This window comes from Rissa tridactyla, chromosome 7 (genome assembly GCF_028500815.1).
Source record: "Rissa tridactyla isolate bRisTri1 chromosome 7, bRisTri1.patW.cur.20221130, whole genome shotgun sequence".
In the NCBI taxonomy this organism is placed as follows: Eukaryota; Metazoa; Chordata; class Aves; order Charadriiformes; family Laridae; genus Rissa; species Rissa tridactyla.
Genome location: NC_071472.1, coordinates 21,194,202 through 21,218,892, shown reverse-complemented (window position 1 = coordinate 21,218,892; position 24,691 = coordinate 21,194,202). Strand labels below are relative to the sequence as shown.

Below are 24,691 nucleotides of genomic sequence, written 5' to 3'. Positions count from 1 at the left end.
AGCAGCAAGTAGAGCCTACTAGGATGAATAAGGAATTTTTAGGACATCTGACAGAACAAGTGCTATTCTTTCTATTTATGCTCCCTTAGTCCTCCAGCCCCTTCTAACTTTAAAAGTTTCTAGAAGTACCTAGGAATGGTGGTATTCAGCTATCTGAATACTTCAAGTTTTACTGTTGCTGAAAATCAGAAATCTGCATTGGTGTGATTAAGTCGCAGAGAAGAGTTCCAGGTAGGAAATCCCATCTCGGTGATGTGACTGCCACCAGTGCAGACTTAGGTGATCTAAGAAGCAATTTCTCATTCGGAAGAGAAATAACAAAAGAAAAATATCATTAGATACTATAACTGATGAAATATTTTCCCTGCTATTTCTGTGCATAACCATCTTGTGGAGTCTATGTAGCAAAACCTGAAGAAAAGAAGGAAGAAAATATATGCAGAAAGATAGTATAAGGTTATGTTTTCACTAGCCAAAATTGTGTCCTCAGAACACTATCTTTGTATTTTGGAGTAGCTAACAATCTGACGCAGCTTTAATCAAAAAAATGCTGGACTCTAAACTATGTTGTGTGCATTCAGCAACCTCTCTGTTTTTTTGAGGTTACTGTCTAATTCTGCAGAATCTTAGTTCTCATTTTTATAGTTTTTAAATAGATTTATAGCTTTTATGTTGGCATAAGAAATCTCAATAATGCAAATCCTTAACATGATGCAGTGGTACTGACGAGGTCCTGCACAGGGTCTAAAACAATAGTTCTGAGCATTGCGAACCGCCTCTCCCAGCTAATACAGCATCTCACCTGTGTGACTGATAACTCTAACAATTTAAATTTCACTATGATTAATTATTTAATTTACTTTACTGTCACATCAGGAAAGAGCAGAGAGGGACCGTCAGTATTAAAGAAATTAACTACTGAATACAAATTGATTTGGATAAGAAAATTGGATTTTATGGAACAACTTTAAATCTTTCTTTTCTCTGTCTTATTTTTGAAATCCACTGGCGTAGAATCCCCTGGGGGTTGGGGTAGGGGGCAGAATGCTTTATTTAACATGTTCAGGAGAAAACAGACATCAACAAAACTCTTTCCAAGTGGTTTGCAACTCTTCTTCCAGTAGTAACCTAGTCCCTTGTGGGACAGGGATAACGCCAGGTACCTTTGTTTCTGGCTTTCTGCCCACAAACATCACCCCTCAGCTATTTGCAGTCATGCATATTTCGGTGTCCCGGCTATGCATAGCTTATTCCGTCTTCTCTTCATTGAAAAGCAACAAATATTTCTTACATGAAGACTTAGATTCTTAAATTATTGGATTGTTCTGGGAAGAAAATTGGGAGAAATTTGCCAATTGTTTCCACGCTTCCAAAGGAAAAACAAATCTAGAGCTACCATGGAGGGACCTAGTTCTCATGGGAGGACAAGCCAGTTGTTTTTGCAGTATCTACAATATGAGATTTTGCATCAATATCAAAGGCTTGCCTAATGGATGGGGTTTTTCTGTGCGAGTAGAATGCCAGTGACAACCCCACTCATCTTTTCTGTATTACTGAAATGCTTGTAAAAGTTTGACATACCAGAAAAAAATGGGGCACTTCTGTCATTCCACAAAACAGACACTTGGCCCTGCATCTTTTAGGGTTTGGTAAGTAAGCTGCTGGTAGTGATTTTGCAGTTATGGGATGATAAAAGCCCTAGGGCAGAGAAAGCAAAATATCAGCTTGTTTTTCTGTTAATGCTTTAAAATATGCAGAAGCTATGTTTTTTTCACCTTGAAGAACACAAGAAAGGCCAGAATTCATAAATGTTTCAGATTCTTACATCACTTTCTCAATCAAAGAAGGTATTTATAAGGTGATTTTCTATTTGATATATAAAATGTTTTTGATGACAATCTAGAACAGGATTCTAAAGCCATTGTGTTCAGAAGAAATATGAGAAATGAATAGGTATGTCACAACCCCAGATTTCCCTCCCTTTCCTAATCAGGTTGTAGTAACACTAAGGATAAATAAATACAGAAATTAGAGGTATGCATTACTATGTCAGAAACAAAAATAAAGCTATTGAAACTGAGTATTTGGTATAAGGTATTAAGCCTGAAAAATCAGAATCAAAAATCATGGTTGCAAGTGGGTATGTTTTCTGTGCACCCAATGTGAACATTAATGGCCCTTTTTTAACACCGTAATGCTAAGTTGGAATGTCTACTGAAGTCATTTGTTTCTCCACCTTAACAACCTCAGGCACAGACAGGTTGTGATGGATGTTAGAAAACAACCCCACAGAGGTCAATGGGGTTTTTCTAATGACAAAATCAGTGATAAGTATCAATGCATGACTTACAGATACAAGGTCCTTTTTTCAGGAAGCTAGAAACTAACTACAGAAAGCTGCCTCTTACAATCTGCTATTATTTCCATTCCCCATTCTACCCTCTGACTCATGTCCTTTGAGCCAGTCAAAGAGGAATATTGTAAATCCCTTCAGCTTTTCTGGGTTATAGGTAATACAGGATTAATCTTTATTTTCTGCATCACCGAGGTTTTCTGTCCAGAGTGAATACTACTGGAACTAGTACCATTTTCCTGCCAAGAAAAAATCCAAATGAAAACAAGCCAAAAGAATTCCAAACCCTGGCACTGGGAAAGATGTAAACGAGTCCCATGAACAATTTTTGGTTTGAATCATGAAAAGCCTTTTCTGGTAGTATATGGGTCTGCTCATCGCAGAAAAAAACCCTCTTTTTTAAGAGTAATATAGAAAAGAAACATAGATATTTCACACAGAAATACTCAAAAGAAGTGGGGTAATTTCAGAAAGAAATATTCTATCCTTAAAAAATATACAAGAAATGTGTGGCTGTGGCTTTTTAAGCAAAAAGAACTCTCTGAGAAGTTCTTTCCTGAGTTTCCTTGGAGATGATGGGGAATGAATTTCTGGAAAGAGGGACCTAAGAAAAGAACATAAATTAATTTCTTGGTTTGCATATTGTATTTTTTTTTCTTTGGGGGATGGGTGTGTGTGGAAAATCTTTAGTATTGTTACCAATGTTATAATTCTTTCTGCCCCAAAATACAGGCTAACAATATGTGCCATTTACATAACCAAGTTTTATAGAATTTGTTGCTCAAAGACTATTTTCCAAAATTCTTACATAATTTGGAGTGTAAACATTCATGCCATTGGTCATATAAGTACACATTCTCTCTAAGAATTTTTTTCTTTTATGATCCAGCGTAGCTAATGTTCGTCTATGTGGATCTGCAAACTTCTTTTTTCATTTCTTGGTCTGAACTTGTTTGAGTATTTCTCTGTCCCTAAAGAAAAGCATGAAAGCAGAGACAGATCTGCTGGAGAAATTCCTTTCACAATTTTCATGCATCAATGAGTGAAGAGGAAGAGGTTGGTGTACACAAAGAGATGTGGCATCTGCCCTGATAATTTTATGGCCTTATGCCTTTTTAACTTGAGCGTAATGTTTGGATTCTTTGGTAAGTAAATCTCATGGTGGCCTGCTTTTATCCTTGCTGGTGAGCGTATATCTTGCCTACCAGGATAAAAATGTGGCAAACCAGTGGGTCTCAAAGCACAACGTTATTTTATTCTGCTGTTGCTAATATAAACAAGAAAACATATCTTGTGAATTGTAGGGTAAAAAAATCAGAAGCTGAATTCTAGGGCTATAAGATTAGGGCGGCTTCAAAGTTCCATCAGGTTAGCATTTTAAAAGCAAGATGCTATTTTATGTCCAAAAGGGAATGTGAATATTCCTGGTGGTTATTCCGGTAAAGAAATGGAGTCATAAAACTCCAGCATTATTTATAACTTTATTAGAAATTATTCCTCAGGGAAGAAAGTCCATGTACTTTTAACAATAGTAAAGTAGATTGGGGAATTTTTGTTTTGTTGCTTTTTTGAACTACATTTCAATCTGCCTTTGTATGTCTTTCAAATTGCCTCGGGGAAAAAAACTTTTGGAACAGATGCTGATTTCAGTTACACTGCTGTAATCTTTGAAATCAATGAATTACTCCTGATTTAGTGTCACTGAGAATATACAATATATTTTTATATTTGAATATACAAAAAGGAGACTAAGAATTTAATCTCTTAGTCATATTTCTGTGATATTTTGTATTCGGTATGCACAAATGCCCAAATAATACCTTATTTCTGTTAAAGAAAAAGTGTTGCAGATAAATTTAGGCCCAACCTCCTACTGAATGCAGTAGAAATAACACTCTTTCACTAAATGTGATGCCTTGACACTGAACCTCCAGTTCCATTATTTGATATTGTTCGAGCAATTTATTTAAAAATTTCAAGTTCTCCTGCTGAACTGATGCTTCTGCTTTGGGAATTAAGAATCCATTTTCTCACAGCTAAGTTCTCAACTAGTGTAAATGGTTTTGCATAATGATGATTATATTCCCTGATTCTTACTGATTTTCAGGAGGGATTTAGAATAAAACAAGTAATACGATGAGGGAGTATATTTTATTATTAAAATGACTTAATTTTAATTAGGTTTTGGGATTGTTTTTTTCTTCATTTCTTCAATAACAGTACTATCTTACAGTTTTGTGAAACTCATTGTGGAAAATACTCATATTACTTTAGGTATTTTGAACTGCAAGATAGTAGTATGTTTTATTTTTCCACCCCCATACTCTTTTCAAGTTGCCTTTTTAATAATATGATAATTTTAATAAAATGATAAGCATACAACAGCTCAGTTCTTCAGATCTTTTTCCTAGTGCTAGCTGAAATGTAGTGTCTGTTTCTAATGGAGTACTTTACTGATGATGGTGGAGCTTAATATTTTAAAATTAGTCTGGTTTTTTCCACTCACTCTAGTTAGTCTAGGCTGCACCAATAAATTCACAAAACCCAATAATTCCACTTTGCCTGGAGGATGATGTACAAGATCATCATGTGTCTGAATCTGAGGCAACAGCACATGCTTTGCAGAAGAGCCACTCCATCATTTGCATCATCTTTTTGAAGTAAAAGTATGCCCATTATTTGCATTTAGTGTTTCAGGTTGAAGTGCTGATTTCAACCTAAGTTATGACATTCCAAAAAAATGCAAATAATGTACCAAGACAGAAACACAAGTAGCGTCTGTAAGACGTGAAGCAATCATCCTGCCGTATTTAGACCTTGTAAGACCTCAGCTGAAATACTGAGTCCAGTTTTGGTTACCATTTCAAGAGATGAACTAGTGGAAGAGAGCTCAGAGGAAACAAATGAGAATAATCGGAGTTCTGGAAAGCAAGATCTACATGGAAAAACTGAAGGAACAGTGATCCCAGCCTAAAGAAGAAAGGCAGAAACAATCAGTTTGAAAACAAGTAAAAGGTGCTGCACAAAGGATGATTAGTACTCCGTTCTCCAGATATGTAATGATTATGACAAGTGACAGTCTTAAACGGTGACAGAAGGATTTAGATATTAGGAAACACTGAAGACAGGTGCCGGAATAAATATTTTTATGAGGTTGTGGAATATCTATCATTAAAGGTCTTTGAGAACAGGTTAAACATGTATCAGGAACTGCATAAATAAAGCTGATCCTACCTCTCCTAATCCCTTGCAGTCCGAATATTCCACAAGGACTTTAAATTCTTCAGCTGAGACCTCTACTTGCTTCAGATTTATTGTTGATTTATTGGTCCTCTAATTCTACACTTTGATTTCACCATTGTACTGTAAGTTGCCTGAATTTCATATTTTCTGTGTTGGTCCCAAGATGTGAAAGTTGTTGCATACTGGATTTGCATCTCAGGATAATCATGCTCTTTTTAGTATTCCACTGTTTCAAAAGCGTAAAGGACCTCTTTTCCTTTAAGAAAATAATTCCTTCTCATTTTAAGTTCACTTCAGGATGGTGCCAACAGCTTTATGTGCTGCATAAGCAAAGCCTTTTTGAAACCTCCACTAGAAATGAAACCTCAAGATGATGGAGATGCAGCAATAACCGTGGATGAAGAGTGTTCCATCCCCAACTTGTTTCTGCAACTGGTCTCTATGGCAAGGAATATGAAAGAACCAATGATCTGCAGACTTTTTTAGCAAGATTATAACAGGGATCAACGACAGATAACTTTCTCACTTCTTTGTTTCATTCTGGGCACAACTGGATTAAAACCTGAGTGATTTCTGCTTGGAGATGTTGCCTAGTCAAAAGAGAACTAATTGCTACAACAGAGAAAATTACTTTCGGTTTGGAACACTCAGATGAAGCAATCTATACCTCACTGTCAAATATAAAAATTTACAGATTTTGGACAGAGGAAATAGCTATAAAAGTTCATTACATGCTGTCATCTATGAAGCATATTAAATCTTTGATGCACATAAAACACATCCTCTTCTTACCAGTTTATCTCAGAACATATCTGAGGGATCTAGCCTATGTAAAACACAATAAAATATATTTAACGTGAAAATAGAATTACTAAATCGGGTAAAGTCGTTCAAAGTATAGACAATTCCAAATTCTGATTGATAGGAAAATACTGTTTCTGAGCTGATCAAATTTTTGGTTCCCTTTGGTTGCCACCTTTCTGACTGATATGAGAGGGAGTGACTACACGTCATTGGTGGCATCTTCATTGGTGGCATCTCCGTTACACGAGGCTACTTCTCAGCTGTACATAGCCTTTGCAGCTGACGTGATTTGATGCAAATTTAGTCCACTGAAATGACACTGCATTCTATCATTTGTGATAATTAGAAATAAGTTAATTATGCTTACTGCTTAAAATGTTCATATAGAGACGAAATAGGCAGATACACAGCAGTGTATTTGATGAGCAGCTATGAAGAAAGCCAAGAGACAAAATTATCTAGAAATCTTATGTTATGCTAATTATTCCTGGTGCTGAACTCAGTTGCTGGAAATAATTATATGAATGGTCTTCAAGCTCTATGCTTAAACAGGTGTGTACTGTTTACAGGCTACATTTAAAGGCTGGATGGATATTATGTATGCAGCAATTGACTCAAGAGATGTAAGTACTGCCAATATTTTAAATTATCTTTTTTTCTTGAGGTCTGTCTATCAACAAGTGTGTATTTATATATCTTCCAAAAGCAATTAATATCCATACAATAGAATGAAATAAAGTAACTAATATGAGATTCTGCTGTACAAAATTGTGGAAAACTGAATGCAAGTGGCCACATGCTGTCAGTAATAGATGGAATGGACCAAATGCATTGATAAAAGTGACAGGAGTATTGTCCAAACACAAAATATTAAGGACATTTTGCCCAAGGTTGCTGTTTGTTCAGTTGAAATTTTCACATGAAATCTTAGGAATGATATTTCCCTCTTTTTTTTTTTGTTAGGTATTACAGCAACCCAAGTATGAAGACAACCTGTACATGTATTTGTATTTTGTCATCTTTATAATTTTTGGGTCTTTTTTCACCCTGAACCTGTTCATTGGTGTCATTATTGATAACTTCAATCAGCAAAAAAAGAAGATAAGTATTTTTTCATTTCTCTTCTAAAAATATTCTGAAATATTCCATTTTTGCACGTGCATGATATATGGAATGTACACCCAAGGTTTGTTCAAAATTGAAAAAGCTGAAGTATATTAGGATATAAAATCCAACAAATATGTAATATGCATTAACATCATAAGATTTTACATTGTAGTGAATGGGACAGACCCAGCTGTTTTCAATGTCCAGTCCAGTTTAGTCTTCCTCAAGTCATTTGCTTTTCCATGCCTAAACTCCATGAAATCTCCTTACATAATCAAACCCGTGATTTAGGCCTCTACATTAAAACACTCATAATTTCTTGATTTTTTTTCTGCTTGATTTGTAATGATTCTATCAGACAGAAAAAAAAATACCTGGTTAGGAAAAATAAAGCATTATTTCATCACACTACTACAGATGCTGTTTTAATGATCCCAAGTATTCAAGTTCTATTTTGTGGCACTGAACAATCTCTACAGAACAGGAGTGATTTGTAACTACCTCAGGGCCTTTTTTTATTGTTTCATAGTACAGATGTAGATAATCTTACTGGTAGAGACGGTCTGACTATCAGATGCTCATCTTTAAAATTATTTTCTGTAAGTAGATAAGGTAATGAAAGCCAAAGGACAAAACCAGCTATGAATTACTAGTTTCATTTTACTTTACTGGACTTCCATCACTTTCTTTGGGTTTATGTTACTAATGAGAGATGCTAAGATTTTTGGAAGCCGTACATGCTAGGGGCCTAAGAGGTATATGGTTAGGGAGCCTGTCCAGTGTATGGTGCGTGCATTCCCATGTCTTCAAGCTTCCCAAACACTCGTCCACAAAGGACTGCATTCAGTCCTGTGTGTTCATAGACATTCTTGGAATTAGAGATGTCTGCAAGTATCTTTTATCCAGGAAAAATTTACTTCAAGAGGTATGTGGAGTCTGATGGGCTTTCATTTAAGCTGTCTCTACAAGAAAGTTACTATGGGCAATGCATTTTGGTTAGGTTGCCATGAAAGACCCATAATTCTCTCTTTATCTTCACTGTCAGGACTCCAAAGGCCAGTTCTGGTTTTTGCTAAACAGAACTTCATTGAACATGGAAGCTAATAAAGATGAAAGAATTAAAAGAGAGCATTTTGCTGTTAACAGTATCAGGAGTGCTTCAATCTTCAGCTCAGTTTCTCCAAAGTCTGATAATCCATCTTCTCGAAAACCTTGAAGACTTTGAATCCCAATGCTAATGTTGTGATTGCTATAGTAGAGATACCTAAAGCACTAACTTACTCATGTATTGAAAACCTGACTTTGTTTGCTTCTTTTTTTTCACTAAAATCGCAGTTCAGAAGCGACAGTACTAAGCAGCCCAGACTATTTGAGCTTATTTCAGATGCTGTTTACTGTACCTCTTCCTATAAAAGAAGAGAGGTACTGAAAAGGATTTCTTGGAGTTCAAGGAAAATAACTGTAGAAAAACGCTGCATTAGTGTTTTTTGTGAGATACAGTACTGGATGTCCAGACAACTTCTGGACTAAATGCTTAGATTACAGACAGCTGCATTTGATAGATATGACATTTTTCCCAATTCAGTCTTCTTGATTTTTGTGAAATAAACAAATGAATCACATTTCTCTCTCAGAGTTTTTTTCAACACTGCATATAAATGTGATTATAACCAATTCTGATTTCATGTTTTTACTTTGGAGGTCAAGACATATTTATGACAGAAGAGCAGAAGAAATACTACAATGCAATGAAAAAGCTGGGATCCAAAAAGCCACAAAAACCTATACCAAGACCAGGGGTAAAATTGTTTATATACATCAGACCAATAGCTACTTACAAACAGCTCATTTTTATTGATAGAGAGACAGCAGAAATATGCCTTGTGAAAATTATCATTAACTAGTGTGTCAGTCAGCAAAAATGTAAGCACAGTAAAAAAATTTATTTTTCCCATGCAACCATTTTATGTGTTACTATACAAACAAAGGAGGCTGAACTAAACTGCTGTATTCACTTTAATTTGCCTACTCAAGATCACTAGTTACATTTTGATTGAAGTCTTATAGGCCTAACTGCATGTATTTTTCTTCTAACAGGAAGAGAAAAACAATTACAGTTTGTATTGGATGTTTCTTTTTTTCTTTTCCCCTCAGAACAAATTCCAAGGCATGGTCTTTGATTTTGTGACACAGCAAGTCTTTGACATTAGCATCATGATTCTTATTTGTCTTAACATGGTTACCATGATGGTAGAAACTGACGACCAGAGTAAAGAAATGGAAAATATTTTATACTGGATAAACCTGGTGTTCATTGTCCTTTTCACTGGAGAATGTGTCCTGAAATTAATTTCACTTCGCCACTACTACTTTACTATAGGATGGAACATTTTTGATTTTGTAGTTGTCATTCTCTCAATAGTAGGTAAGTCTTGGTTTTTTAAACTAAAAAGAGGGTAAAATGATTATAAGGTGAACTTTTACTCAAATAGAGCTATATGGTTGGCCTTTGCCATTGCAAGGTTTACAATTAAGTCACGCAACTTTTCATTTTATGTAATAATTTACCTAACTGTACCATCAAAACTGTTCTAATCATTCAATATATATTGCACTTACAAATATTATGTATAACTGATATAACAGAATCTACAGAACATCTTTAATTGCTACAAAGAACCACCAATTTTAAAACTATTTTTCTAAATTTCTACTATGATATAGAGACTAAGTGTTAATGTGTCTTGGTTTTATTTTTTTCTGTTTTAGGTATGTTCTTAGCTGAGATGATTGAGAAATATTTTGTGTCCCCCACACTATTCAGAGTGATCCGACTTGCCAGAATCGGTCGAATTCTGCGTCTCATTAAAGGCGCTAAGGGAATCCGCACTCTGCTTTTTGCTTTGATGATGTCTCTTCCTGCTTTGTTCAACATTGGTCTGCTGCTGTTCCTGGTCATGTTTATCTATGCGATATTTGGCATGTCCAACTTTGCCTATGTTAAGAGGGAAGCTGGGATTGATGACATGTTCAACTTTGAAACGTTTGGCAACAGCATGATCTGCCTCTTTCAAATTACCACATCTGCTGGCTGGGATGGTTTGCTCGCCCCAATTCTTAACAGTGGGGAGCCAGACTGTGACCCTAACAAAGCCCATCCGGGGAGCTCTGTGAAAGGCGACTGCGGCAACCCTTCTGTTGGGATCTTCTTCTTTGTCAGCTACATTATCATCTCATTTCTGGTAGTGGTGAACATGTACATTGCTGTGATTTTGGAGAATTTTGGTGTTGCTACTGAAGAAAGCGCTGAACCCTTGAGCGAGGATGACTTTGAGATGTTCTACGAAGTCTGGGAGAAGTTTGATCCTGATGCAACACAATTCATGGAATTTGAGAAATTGTCTGATTTTGCAGCAGCACTCGAGCCTCCTCTTCATCTACCCAAACCAAACAAAGTCCAGCTTATTGCAATGGATCTGCCCATGGTAAGCGGCGACAGAATTCACTGCCTTGACATCTTGTTTGCTTTCACAAAGCGTGTTTTGGGGGAAAGTGGGGAGATGGACGCCCTCAGAATACAGATGGAAGATCGGTTTATGGCATCCAATCCTTCAAAAGCTTCCTATGAACCAATTACAACCACATTAAAACGAAAACAGGAGGAGGTATCTGCTGTCATTATTCAACGGGCTTACAGACGTCACCTTTTAAAACGAACAGTAAAACAAGCTTCCTTCATCTATAACAAAAATAAAACCGAAGGAGGCGCTGGTCTGGGTCTGAAAGATGAAATCCTTATTGACAAGTTAAATGAAAACTCATTTACAGAGAAAACCGATATAACTGCATCAACAGCAGTTTGTCCACCTTCTTATGATCACGTAACAAGGCCAGTCAAAGAAAAACATGAAAAGGAAGATAAAGGTGGTCAGAAATAAAATCAACTAGCGAGCAAAATCATCTATGTGCAAAATAGTTCTAGCCTGTAAGGATCGTGTGTTTGTGTCAACAGGACTCCTGCTGGAGGTCTATGCCAAACTGACAATTTTTACAAATATACTGTTCATTAAAGGTCAGTGCCTATTAAAAGACAGTGACCCCTTGTCAGTGACTGTGACTGTGATATGGGGAAACAACCTTGACAGGAGGTTACTGTTCTCACTACCAGCTGACACTGCTGAAGAGGAGAGAAAAAATGGCTACTCAGACTGTAGGGACCAGTTAAAGGGGTGCAAACAAAGTATTTGTGTGTTTAGCATAAAACAATACAGTAACTGTATCCACTGTTCGCATTTCAACTGCCATATACATCATATTTTTACAAAATCTGTGTTGGTGGATTCATCTTATTTTTATTCATATGTTGTTTATTATATGTGACTATTTTTGTAAATGGGGCTTCTGTTGGGGAAGGGGATTAAGTACACCTTTACAGGTACAAGGGCCAGGTGTTCTATTATACAACTAGTATACACACAGAAATGATCTGCATGAAGGCATGCTGCACTTATAGATCATGCATGAAAATAACATTAAGTCACAAAGAACAAAAGATTTTTTTTAGCGCAGTGTTTCTGGAAAGGAGTAACAGAATTTGAGGTGCTTAATTAATGTATTCATGTTGTATCATGTCCTAATAAGTCTTGGTATACCTGTAAAGTCCCCTGTAACTCACAAGAACAGCAGAGACGGGTTATTTTTTGCACAGACCATTAAGTTTCAGAGAGTGCAAACTTCTTTCTAGGTCTGGAGTAAAGGATTTTGTCCTCGTCGAATGTCTTTCTGCATACAAATAGTAAATGAATCTGCCTCAGCCCGCCAAATTGATCAAAAAGATCCCTTTATAAAGTTGTTCTGCTTTATCCTGCAGTATTGTTTAGCCATCTTCAGCTCTCAGTAAGGTTGATGTTGTTGTACATGTTAATGAAAAGCCCTCTGCTCTGTAAATAGTAATTTTTAACCTGTGGTGCATGTTTGAGCAAACAGATAATGACCTAAGCACATTTATTGCATCAAATATGTACCACAATAAGTGTAGTGTGCAAGCGTTCAACAGGTAAAATTACGTATTATCTACCATTATAGATAGTTTGGATGCTATCAATGCATGTTTATATTGCCTATGCTGCTGTTCCTTTGAATGTCCAGGATTCTTAAATATGGGAAGCCATACATCAGAGCTAAATAAAATAAACTACTCAACAAGACCTCATTCCTCCATACCATTAAGCAATATTTTGCAGCGATTTAGGAGCTTATTTATTTTACATTTTTGAATTTTCAGTGAAAAGCATATAGTGTATATCCAAACTGTACAGACATGTTGAAAACTACTCAACCTGTTGAAAATAATGTTAGAATTTTATAAGCAAATATAAATACTGTAAAAATCATTTTATTTTATTTTTCAGCATTATGTACATAAAACAAGAACTGAATTTTATCTTCAGGTTGATGTCACACCACTTTTGTTACTTTCTGTCCATAGCACTTTTTCACAGAAGAACTCCAGAGAACAAGATATAACTAAGAGAAAGGATAGCTGTACGTTCTTATTTTTTACAATATTTGCAAACATGTCAATACTTTTTGCAAAATGAGTTCATAATTTGCTTCTAAAAATCTAAGTTTTTTTGCAGTTGGGAAATGGTGTAAAGTTCAAATTGAATGTCTAAGCAGTGCCTGCATCATATGTTTTCAGATACAACCTTTCTTTCACAGAAATCTTTTCTCTTAAGAGAAAAAGATCTTAATCTTTTCTCATCTTTACTCACAGATTTTTTTTTATTCATGCTGCATTAGAACTGTTCTAAATATTATCTTGAGTCCACAATATTTTTTCACAAAGAGAAAGTAGCAAAATTGTATAATCCAACACATCAGGACATTTTATGTTTCTTACGCAGGAAAATTAAATATAGATTACTTTTATTAAAATTATTGACTAATACTGTATTAGTGAACTGCATGCAGGAAAATGCTACTACTACCCTAACTGATGCTAAACAACATTATTAATACGCCAAAATAATAAAGATTACATTTTTTTATTGTATGTTCCTTTTGTCTTTATTATCTTACATTTATATTAAAAAGGTGTGCTTCTAAAAGCAGAGAATGGGAGGATACTGAAACCCTTTACAGCCAGCTACCCTGTTCTTCCACGTAAGCAAATCCTTGGGACTTGCTTGTTAATCACCGACTGGGGATTTCTAGTTCAAGGCATGTCAGACACTGAGCACGGTGATTCTGCATGTATCAACAGCACTGCCCTGAGTAACTTCACGAGTTCACGCAGCAGCTCCGTGCAGTGGGGTACCCAACCGTCAAATGCCAGAGCTGTCCTGAGGGTGTCCCAGGAGGCATTTACAGGAATGAGAACTGAGCATTCATGAGTTTACAAAGAGAAAGTGAGGAGTGAAGACAGTACTAGATGCTTGAAATTCCCCAACTTGGATTATGATAACCAGTGCATTCTTGCCGTTACTATTCACAAATAGGCTACGCTACATCTTGTATTCAAGGGCATTTCTGAAAAAAGTGAAGCAGTATTGGAGTGAATAACCATTGGTCTTTTCCTCAGGAGTTTTTAAGAATCTCTCTGGAAGCGCCATGTTCCTAGAAGCTATCATTTGTGGATACTGGTATGGAAAAAGGCAAGTGCAGCTGGAAAGTGGGCCTGTTGGTTATTCCTTACCAATTGCTTCAGTAAATTTCTGAAAATGTTCATTTTATACACTTACATAATTTTATATTGCACTCCTCTATAACTTACATTGAAAACACTCAGCGGTGAATACTGGACTTAGTATAGAACAAGTTTATGAGCAATTGTATTCTGTATGCCTGCTTGGTTGCTAATGCACAAATAAAATCTCGTAGCGTCTTCCCTGAAATTCATCACATATCTGTCAAGGGAGGAAAATGTTTCTCCTTCAAATTGTTCCGACATGCATAATGAAAAAAAAGCCTAAAAGTTTTGATAGAAAAGCATATGTATCAAAATTGAAAGATGAGTATTTTCAGATGAATATGTAAACAGTGTCTTAAAAGTTTATCTTAAAAGGTATGTAAATTATCCACAAACTGACAGGAATAATAGACTGCTTGAAAAGTAAGGTAGTAAATTGAATAATATTTTTTAATATTCTATACACAGCTTTTTTAAACTTTGCCTTTCTCAGGGAAATAGTTTTGAGATAAATGAAAACTATGCCACTGTCGCTGTAGATCACAGGCCATGGCCATGCAAAAATACTTGTTTCTCCTACCTATTTTAGGTTCTCAATGCTGCGGAAGTCGAAATGTTACTTTAGAACAAGTAGACCATCACTTAAACGTAACAGGAAATTTTGAGGACCATCTTGGCCAACGAGGGAAAACAAATATGCTTACTTACTACTTCTTTGGCACCTTCCTGACCCTGGGGATACGGATAGTGCCATGTGTGATGAATTTGTTAGGAAAGCTTGCTCTGAGCCCTCTCCGCTAGAAGAATCGGGTTCACCGACTAATTCAGTGCAAGATGGGTTCACTTCCTTCTACTAAATGGCATTCTTGATGGTTTTGATGTTGGACGGACAGCACAGCTGCTCTAAAGGAGCTTACCTTTAGAATTTACCAACGTTTGCGTGTTTCTGGTGTCTAGAAATGACGACTGAGGATGCTTTCACCTCCAGGGGGAAACCTGGATTGTACTAGTCTTTGCAGCTCTGTAATCCCCTAGGACGAAAGAAAAAGAAAAAAAGACACAAAAAAACAAACACACACCCCCCCCCCAAACTCTGTATTTGATTTTACCCCATTACTATTCCATTTCTACAGAAAAGCTTCACATACTTTGAAGCGCTCACTATTGAGATACATTATGAAAAATATGGAGTGTGCGCCTCCTAGTCTTGTGTCCAGCCAAAAAAAAAGCAAGAAAATAAACTAATTCTCAAAGCTTTCCATTCAGCATTCGGCCAGTGACGGACTAACTGATGTAAGGTCCCCGGAGGGAGGGCCCCGAGACAGCCCCTCTCGGCCGACAGGGGGCGCCACACCCCCCAGCACCGCCCGCCAAGGCGTGTTCAAACCCCGCCTCTCACCCAATGGTACGGGGCCTCCCCTCCAGGCGGTCCCGCCCCCGTCTCCCGAGAGCCCAATGAGCCGCCAGAGACATCCCGGCGTTTTCCATAAGTTTTTCTTCCCGTGTCTCTCCCGCCTCCTTTCCCTCCGAGCCAATGGCCGTGGGCGCTCCTGCAAGCCAGCCAATAGCAGCGTGCGGCTACGCGCTCCCTCACCCTTCCGCGGGCCCCCCTCAGCGGCGCTGGGTAGCAACCATGGACGCCGAGGTGCAACAGGTAACTGCTGCCGCCGGGCGCCCTCCCGCTCCGGGCCTCTCCGCGGGTGTGGGGCCGCGAAGGGGCTGGGGCCGCGCAGGGGCCCCTGGAGGGGGCGGTGGAGCCGGAGGCGAGGGCGAGCGGCCAGGCGGGACCGGGCCGTCCCGTCCCGGGGTGAAGCGTTTGCGCGAGTGACCAGAGGCCGTCTCTCCCGCAGGCCCTGCTCAATTATTACTGCCAAGAAGGCTACTTCCACCACGTCCGGGCTGCGGCGGATGAGGCGCTGGGGCGGCTGGGCAGCGATCCGGTGTTCCTTTTCTACCGGGCCTACGGCGCCCTGAGGGCAGGTAACGCGGGGCTGGAGAGCTGGGTGTTGTGTCCTGTCCCTTCGCCGCCCTCCTAAAACGCTGGTCTTCCTGGTGTCACAAAATGCAGTGTTTAGCCTGCTACGCAGAAAGAAACCAATATTACAGAGTCTGAATGTTTTCCTTGTTGAGACGATTGCCAGTGTTTCACGAACTGTCACACACACACACACATAGTTTGAATGAAACTGATGGAGACCACATAGTGCTGAAGTGAGAAATAATGAGTGTCTCTTTATTTGTTTCTTTTTAAATGGTTACATGAACGCGGCTCAGGTGAATGGGTTCCTTGGAAGGAATTTGAGCCCTGTTTAAATGCCCATTGCATTGTATCACAAAGGTAAATTTGCTTGTTCTAGCTAATATTTCTTGCTTCAGTGCAGCTGTATCTAACTTTATAATATTCACCTGCCACAGAGGAGCTGACAGTTAATACCTATGAGGAGGATCTTTGTGTACATTAAACAGTTTTGAGATGTTTACTTTGCTAAATCCATATTTCAAGCATGTCCCAGAATACTAACAAGTAACCCAAAGTGGGGGAGGGCAAGGAAGGATTGAAAAGATTTTGAGGTGCTGTATCTGTTCCCAAACTCACTGAATTTTTTTTTAGTCTGTTTTACGTTCCGATTTATCAAGATCTTGTCTCTTCTAATGGTATTCAAAAGATTCACACAAACAAGGCAAAAGTCCTGGCTATATAAAGAAACAGTGCCCTGTATAAAACAAATAATAAAGATTATTTTCATCTTTATGGCAGTTGGCAGAACTAGCACATAACTCCTTTCAAGTTCTCAGCATTGAGATGCTTTTTTCTTTCTTATGTCTGTTTGAAAGACTTGCACAAACAAGTGAAAAGGGATGTGTGAATAATGAAGGAAGTTATGAAGAAAGTGTTATCTAAAACACAGAAGAAAAGATTGAGGGAAAAATTTAAGTCAGTTTGAGGTTTTGATGCTGATATTCTTTGTCTTGAAAAATGTTATAGCCTATTCGACACTTGTTTTCACTAGGTGACATCCAAGAGGGTATTCGACAGTTGGAGTCTATTAAAAGCAAACAGGAGGTGTCACTTTGTACAATGATGGCTCTGATTTATGCCCATAAAAAGAGCCCTAATCCAGGTATGCTCATTAAGACAATACTGCTTTATGCTTTAAACAGCTGTGTGAGAAGATATGAGAGTTGTAGACTAATTCTATGTAACTTAAAAAGGTATGCTCCAGCTTTGCATTTGACATAGTATCTATTACTGAATTGAGGGATACTTGTCAAGATTGTAAACAAAAATACCAAAACACAAAACTGTAAAGAGTAAGACTGAATGTTAAAACACAAAAAAACCCCACATATCTGATTTATCTACCATGATGAAAAATCTTTGGGGGGGGAGGGGGGGGGAAGAAATTTGAATCAAGCTGCTTGGGATTGTTGTTCTGTTTTGTCTGATATGTGTACTTTTAAGCAGAACTGCAATTTAAGAAGTCACTAAACCTGCGCCATTTCTGTCTTTCAAATTACCCTGACCTTACAAATGGGGAAAAGAATTTTGCAAACATTGGTGTTCCTTTCTCCGGTCTAAAAAACGGGGTTATTTTGTTAAGTGTATATTCTCAAAAACACAGCTGATTTATCAGGTAAATGGAGTTGTCATTAAACTATTGGCTTGTTATCTTCCTGCCTGTGCAGATATAACTATTACTGACTGTTTTGTTAAGCGGTGTGATGTGAAACAGCTCTAATGACATCACGCTTATTTGAGTCCCTAAGGATTAATAGTGTAGGGCAGCAAAATCAGCATGCATTTCAAGACTGCCTGAGAAAGACATGGCTGTAAGAGTCAGACATTTGATTTTAATGGCTCCTAAAAAAGGACCTGAAATGAATGTGGGTAAAGAAAATATTTGGCAGTAAGTCCCACACACAAAATGAAATTTCTATATGGGGTTAACCTGATGAGAGCAACTGACAATAAGGATGTAGTGAGGATGTAAGAAAATAAGCTTTAGTGTTAAGAAACACATCACACATTTTCCAGGGATTCTGGAGGTAAATCATCTTGTGTTCAGCATTTTAATACTGCTCTACAGTTAAATGTAGATATTTGTGATATTTTGAGATGCTATCAGCAAAAGTTCTGAACAAAACCTTTTCAGATCGAGATGCTATTCTAGAATTGGATGCCAAAATGAAGGAGCAACGTAAAACAGCAGGACAGCAGGCTCTCTACTTTGCTGGCTTATTTTTGTGGCATCTTGGTCGTGAGGACAAAGCCCGTGAATATGTTGATAGAATGATCAAAGTTTCTGGTGGTGGTAAAGAGGTAACTTTTTTTTCCCTGTATAAAATAGTAATAGTACCGTGTATTCTGTGAAGGTAGACGTATTGCTCCAATGCTGTTTAGAGGTTTTCTTTAACTGCTTTGTGTTCTAATACTTTCTTTCTTAATGTCATACATTCATTTGGCAGGGCTGAGTAGAATTCCCATAATTATTACTTTGTCCGCCAAGTATTCATTTTCACTTAAGAAATGAGAGGGCTACGTTGACCAATGGAAATAATATGTAGTTATGCCAATTTTGCCACTTTGATACTGAGCATCATAATTCCTAGCGAAAACTAAATGTAGGAGTCTCACTAGAGGGAGACACCTGTTTTGAATCAGAAGATTTAAAAATACCCAGAGTATTGGGGTTTTAAATTTTCGGCAGTTGTTAAAGGCAAAATTTGCATGGGTTTTTAGTGAATGTGATTTATTTTAAAATATGTTTAAGTGTTGTCTGTAACAGTGTCTTCTGCATTTATATACAGACATCAAAATTGACTAGAATCTCTAAAGATTAAAGAGGTTTGTGAAAACATACTGTGGTTTTTTTAAAGGAGGTATTTAGCTTCAATTCAAGGAGAGGAAAAACCAAAAATAACTTTTTTTTTTTTGTCATCAGACATCTTCAAGGCAGAGCTGTTACTTGAATGCATAATTGTTCTATTATGACACTAGTATTAAACACAAATGTTTCTGAATTGTTCCTCTGTGTGGTTCAGTACACTGCTCAATTTGTAATCTACAGTTTTATGGTTTGTATGATGTTATCTGGGTTAGAAATCTGCAATTATTCTAAACAAACATTAATTGCTGAAATTACATTATGAATTTAAGTAATGGCTTAGGTTTTGAACGATCACTAATAATTAAAATGAGTAGTTATTTTAAATTACTGGCTAATTTTTACTAATTAAGAAATAATTAAGGATATCACAAAGCATTAATACATTATTTTCTAAATAGACTAAGGATATGCCATTTACTGCCTGGTAAACTAGCAGTATTTCTGACTTTGCTTATTGAAACTGTAGTAGTTGGGTTTTGTTTGCTTGTTTTTGATTTTAAGAGACATTGTTTGGGAATGTTGCTTAGTAGGAAATATTTCCAGCTGAAGTATTTAATGTATTTGAAATAATTAACTTATTTTTTTTACAGAGGGACGGGCACATACATAAAAATGTGCATTAGCATTTAAATACACAGAAAACAAATAGTTTTCCTTTTCTAAGTTTACTTAGACTTATCCCCTTATCCCTTTTCCTAGTTTGACAATACAAAGTTATGTGTACTTCAGATTTTTGGGAGGTGGTTAGGGGTGCTTAAACTTTGTGAAATATGATTTGCTTAATATATGCAGTTCGTTTTGATAAAATACTCTATATACTCCTTTTACAGAAGTAAAATAACTCCCATTTTTCTAGAATGCCTGAGTATATGAATTTCATCTGGTTCCTGTTGCATAATAAAATTATGACCCTGATGGTTAGCAATTACAAAATATGGCTCTTCTACTAACCTTTGAGCTTTAAATGCATGATTCACTACTTTAATTTTATGTTATGAAAGAGCTAGTGATATTTTATAGTTTAAATATTTGTTTTGATGACAATTATAATTTGTTTAAATAATGCAGCACTTCAAAATAGATTTGATTTACTTAAGCGATAATTAAATATCTGAAACGCATAAGAGAAATAAAATTCATTAATCACAAGTAATACTTTCTTCAATGAAAAGACATGCATCACCTTTTAAAAAGGTCTAAGTACTATTTTATTTTATTTTTTAATAATACTATTGGGGATTTGAAAAATGTCAGATCTTTGCCCTTCGCACACAGTTTTTTCTTTTTAATCAGACAATAGAAAAAAAAACAGCACCCCATGTGTTTCTCAGTATTTCGTATAAACAAAATCTTAAGAAAATATTCTGCGGAAATGTTTGCAGTCTTATGCTATCAGTTCTGCAAGGTTTTGTTCTGTCTGCTGAGCATGTTAGACTAGTTCAGTGCCATTGTTTCTTTTTTTAATCCTGTAAGTAAATATACTATTTGGTTAATTTCATGCTGGAATGAATTACTAATATTTTAGGCTATGCTGTAGACTGGTTATAATTTCAAATACATTTTTAATAGCTAAAAATAAGTACTTTAAGTCCTACTTTATTTTTAGGGTATTTCTACTTATTACTGTATCTAGTATACTTTTTTACTACCTAGTTAGCAAAGAATTCCAATTTATATTTTGTTTACAGGGGTTGATTTTGAAAGCGTGGCTTGATCTCACCTGTGGGAAAGAAACTCACATTAAAAAAGCCGTGAAATACTTTGATGAAGCACTGCAGGAAGGCAATGATGTTTTTGCTCTGCTTGGTAAAGTAAGTTATTTCATGATTCTAACGATTTCTAAATGTCATATTAGTCTTGTAGGGTGATTAGAGAGATGCTGAGAAGACTTGTCTATTATAAGTGAGCTTGTTCAAGGAGTAGAAATATAGCTCAGTCATTCTGGTTTTGTTCAGAGGAGACTAGGTTTTAGCAGAAATGAAGTTTGATTTGTAACATTGTTGAAGGCATGTAAAACAGTTATCACACAAATTGATTACTAGCACAATAGAATTATACTGACAGTTGTGTTTCCTGTGGTAGACAGCCCATTTTAAATATTTTATAGTTAATTTTAACAAGTACGGGGTTTCGTAAGACTTCTTACTTTGTAGATTAAGACAAAAGGGCATACCTGGGTTGCAGTTATGTACGCTGTGTCTGTTACCATGTACATAATTATGAATTTCTGGGGAGTTCTTGTTGTATTATTACATTTATCTATTATAAAACATTGGTGCAGTGGGATAGTACTTCACTAAATACAATGTATACCTTTGTTTTTCTTTTTTTTTTAATGAACTGGAGCTGGTAACTGTTTCGTCCCAAACATCTGTACGTCCTTTCAGTATGTTACAGTATGTTAAAATTATGTGGCTGGCTTTTTTTTTTTCTTTTTCCCCTTGGAATAAAATTTGCTACCAGATGATACTTTAGGCTCTGTTAAACAGCAGTGTGAAAGAGAAAGGTATGTGTTAAATACAATCAGTCTAAATGTATATTGAGGTTATGACTTTATTATATGTGCAAACCCCCCCGGTTTTATTCATGTGTTGATACGTTAGAAATGAGGTTTCAAATCACCTGAAAATATAAAAGTATTTGTGATTTCTTTCTTTTTGCACGGGACACCTATCCACATTACAGAATTGCTGAGTGCCATAGCAAAAAAAAAATAGTAGTTAAACATTGGTGTGATCATCTATAAATGTTGTTAACACTCTCTTTTAATCATCATTAGTCTGTTTCAAGTGCTTGTTTTGATTATATTTCATTAAGGGAATGGCATGAATTGTTTTTACACATTTTTTTGTTTCAGAGTATACTGCTTGTTTATATCACAGACATAGCTAGTTATTAATATGTCTATTTAATATTCTAAAGCTAAATCCAGAAAAAAATTGTTCAATGAAAATAAGACTAAAGTTCAGGAGAGCGTGCACAGGAGTATTTGATTAGGCATGTGTACTCAGCTGTGTGTGGACTGTTGAGTTCAATTACCAGTATATCTTAAATTTAGTTACTGCAGTTAGATTTTAGACAGACAGCTATCTTGCTATGGCTTAAGAAATTAACTCTCAGAAACTACTACGTTTGCACCATTTCTATCTCAAAAATATGAAATACAATGGCATGCACAGTCAGCTGGAATATGGTCAGTAAAATCAAAGCAAAATATAGGATTTAGGGCCTAAACTGATTTCTACTCAAATTAATTTAAAACTATGATACTTGATACTTCAGAAGTAATTATGTATTTAAGTACCCTGTAAATTGCCTTACAATTAAAGAAATGTTAATGCCAGCAACAACAGCGACCTACTGAGTGTGGATTTTTAGATGGTACGTACCTCAGGGCTTGAAAAAATGTTTCATCTGTGGGTTGTGTTCAATATCCTAAAATTATGAGATGCTTTATACAAAGTTATTTAAAACCTAATGAGACATTTTTACTCCTCACTACATCTCTCTGTCTTTTCCTTGCTTGTAACTGACTAGTAACTTGTAAACGCTGAACTGCAAATACCTTTGATACCACGCACCAGGTTTTACACATCATCTTTTACTATTTGATTGTTGCAGTATCTGTAGTTGTGGTTGATGCTGAAGTAAAACTATCACTTAAAGAAAGATTTTTCTCTCACTAGCTTTTTTTTCCTGGTTTCTGTATGAAAGAACTTCTGAATCTTCTCACCTATGTGAGTGTACAGGCTTTTGATGTGACTTCTCTTCCTTCCATTAGGCACAGTATTTTGAGGTCCGACAGAATTATTCAGGAGCTCTGGAGACTGTGAACCAGATAATTGCAAACTTTCCAAACTTCATTCCTGCTTTCATAAAGAAAATGAAGCTACAACTAGCCTTACAGGACTGGGAGCAGGCAGTTGAAACGGCACATAGGTTGAGTATGAAGTAGTGCATTGCTAATTATGTTTTTTGCCACGTTTACACCGTAAGAACACTTTGAAACAAAAGCAGATAGGTTTCCATTCATTTTTAATGAATTTGAATGTTAAATCAGTTTTTCCAAAAAATACATTTAAACTAAATTGTGTTATTAGAACCCAGCCTTCTAATTCTGTGAGAGTCCTACATCAATACGTGAATCCATTTTGGATGGAAGAGGACCTTTTCTGAGATAGGCCTAAAGAAACAAAGGTGTGCTTTCAGTTGAGAGCTATGACTTAAAGTAACTGTGCAGTACAAGTTATTTTATTCTCCTTCTAGGATAAAACAGATGATCAAGCAAAGGTTTTGTTTTGGTTTCTTTACATTAATCTTTTGTTTGGCTTTAGATTATTACAGAAAGATGCCCTCAATTTAGAAGCGATAAGAATGGAGGCCCTGCATTATCTGTGCAGGGAAGGAAATATCTCTGAGGTGAGTCTTCGAAGCAGCAGACTGTTGAGCATAACCCAGACTTTGTAGGGACTAGATCCCATGTGCTCTATCTTCTTTATCTCTTATTCTCATAAACTTTGGCTTGTCCTGTGCTACAGTATTTATCTGCAGGAAGAGGTATATTCATCTGTTCTGACTCAAATGGCTGTTTTAGTTTATTGTTGGGGCGTTCTACGGATGCCAAGGGAAATACAATTTTTTGCTTATCCAGAGAAGAGGAATCAAGCCACACAGAAGTCTTCTCTGGACAGTTAATTAAATCATGTTGATCTGAATCATCAAAGTAATATTTTATTATTTAAATGCTCTTTTTAAAATTCAGAAGATATTGTAAGCCTTCAGTTATTTTTAAGTATTTTATTAATTGAAGTAAGAGAAATAATGAGGTCTTATAGTAATAAATTTTTGGAAGGGGGTTAGAGTCACTTAACGACGGTCTGCAACGTTAGGTTGTATAACCTTCGCTTTGTTCCATCTTTTTTGACAATTACTGGGGTTTTTTTACCTCTAAGAATTCTCTTTTCCTTCTACTCCCAAGATAACTTTCTTCACAGGGCTATATGCATGTATTTTGTATATGTGGTGCTTGTGCCATTCTTCAGTAAATTTTAAAATACATTTTCTAAATTGTTAGGAAGAATCATTAAATATTTGTAATATATTTTTTTCTCATTATGCAAAGTTGCTGGTATAGTTTAAGTGGAGATTTAGCAAAAAAAGTAAAATGTTTTTGGTGTTTTGTAGGTTTTTCAAGTTCTAGAGGAAAAGATACTTTAGGAAGTTTAACACACTTTTAGTTATTGCAAAGAACTCTTTTGTCATTAGTGTAACAATTGCAGACTCCAGTTTAGTAAAGCCGTCCAGGAATGAAGCTTGCTGGACATGGTACCATGTAAACAAAAAATTCTGGGGTAAAAAGTCACATATGACTTAAGATTCATGTCTAGAAAAAACTTAAAAAAACAATGGAATTTATCCATGATTCAGTGTCTACATGTAAAATCATATTAAAAAAACCCTATGTACCTTATTATTGTAACCACAGAAATATCTAAAGTACCGTAGGTGGTTTGAGAAACTGTGATGTTAAAAGTCTGAGGGTCTAAAGCGTTTTGGTTCTGAGCATGTATGTTTGTATCACGGTGAAGCCGGAGCAAGATTCAC

At 36.3% G+C, this 24,691-nt stretch overlaps 2 protein-coding genes across 6 annotated transcripts in view; both read left to right on the top strand.

Moving 5' to 3' along the window:
- LOC128912498 (sodium channel protein type 1 subunit alpha) overlaps positions 1 to 11,445 on the top strand; it is a 68,775-nt gene extending 57,330 nt beyond the window's left edge. The window contains exons 22-26 of the mRNA XM_054208499.1: positions 6,970 to 7,023; positions 7,364 to 7,501; positions 9,202 to 9,306; positions 9,662 to 9,932; positions 10,277 to 11,445. Coding sequence (XP_054064474.1) covers positions 6,970 to 7,023; positions 7,364 to 7,501; positions 9,202 to 9,306; positions 9,662 to 9,932; positions 10,277 to 11,445 — 1,737 coding nt within the window. The remainder of the gene's footprint in view (positions 1 to 6,969; positions 7,024 to 7,363; positions 7,502 to 9,201; positions 9,307 to 9,661; positions 9,933 to 10,276) is intronic.
- A 4,361-nt stretch (positions 11,446 to 15,806) lies between these two features.
- Positions 15,807 to 24,691, top strand: part of TTC21B (tetratricopeptide repeat domain 21B) — a 42,884-nt gene continuing 33,999 nt past the window's right edge. For 3 of the 5 annotated variants that reach the window (XM_054209800.1, XM_054209801.1, XM_054209799.1), the window contains exons 1-7: positions 15,807 to 15,852; positions 16,049 to 16,178; positions 17,210 to 17,320; positions 18,353 to 18,519; positions 20,776 to 20,898; positions 22,869 to 23,026; positions 23,422 to 23,506. In XM_054209800.1, the coding sequence (XP_054065775.1) occupies positions 15,832 to 15,852; positions 16,049 to 16,178; positions 17,210 to 17,320; positions 18,353 to 18,519; positions 20,776 to 20,898; positions 22,869 to 23,026; positions 23,422 to 23,506 (795 nt within the window). In that variant the 5' untranslated portion in view covers positions 15,807 to 15,831. Of the gene's footprint in view, positions 15,853 to 16,045; positions 16,179 to 16,472; positions 16,537 to 17,209; positions 17,321 to 18,352; positions 18,520 to 20,775; positions 20,899 to 22,868; positions 23,027 to 23,421; positions 23,507 to 24,691 lie in introns of those variants that run through there. The other 2 variants (XM_054209802.1, XM_054209803.1) reach the window with 2 other exon arrangements.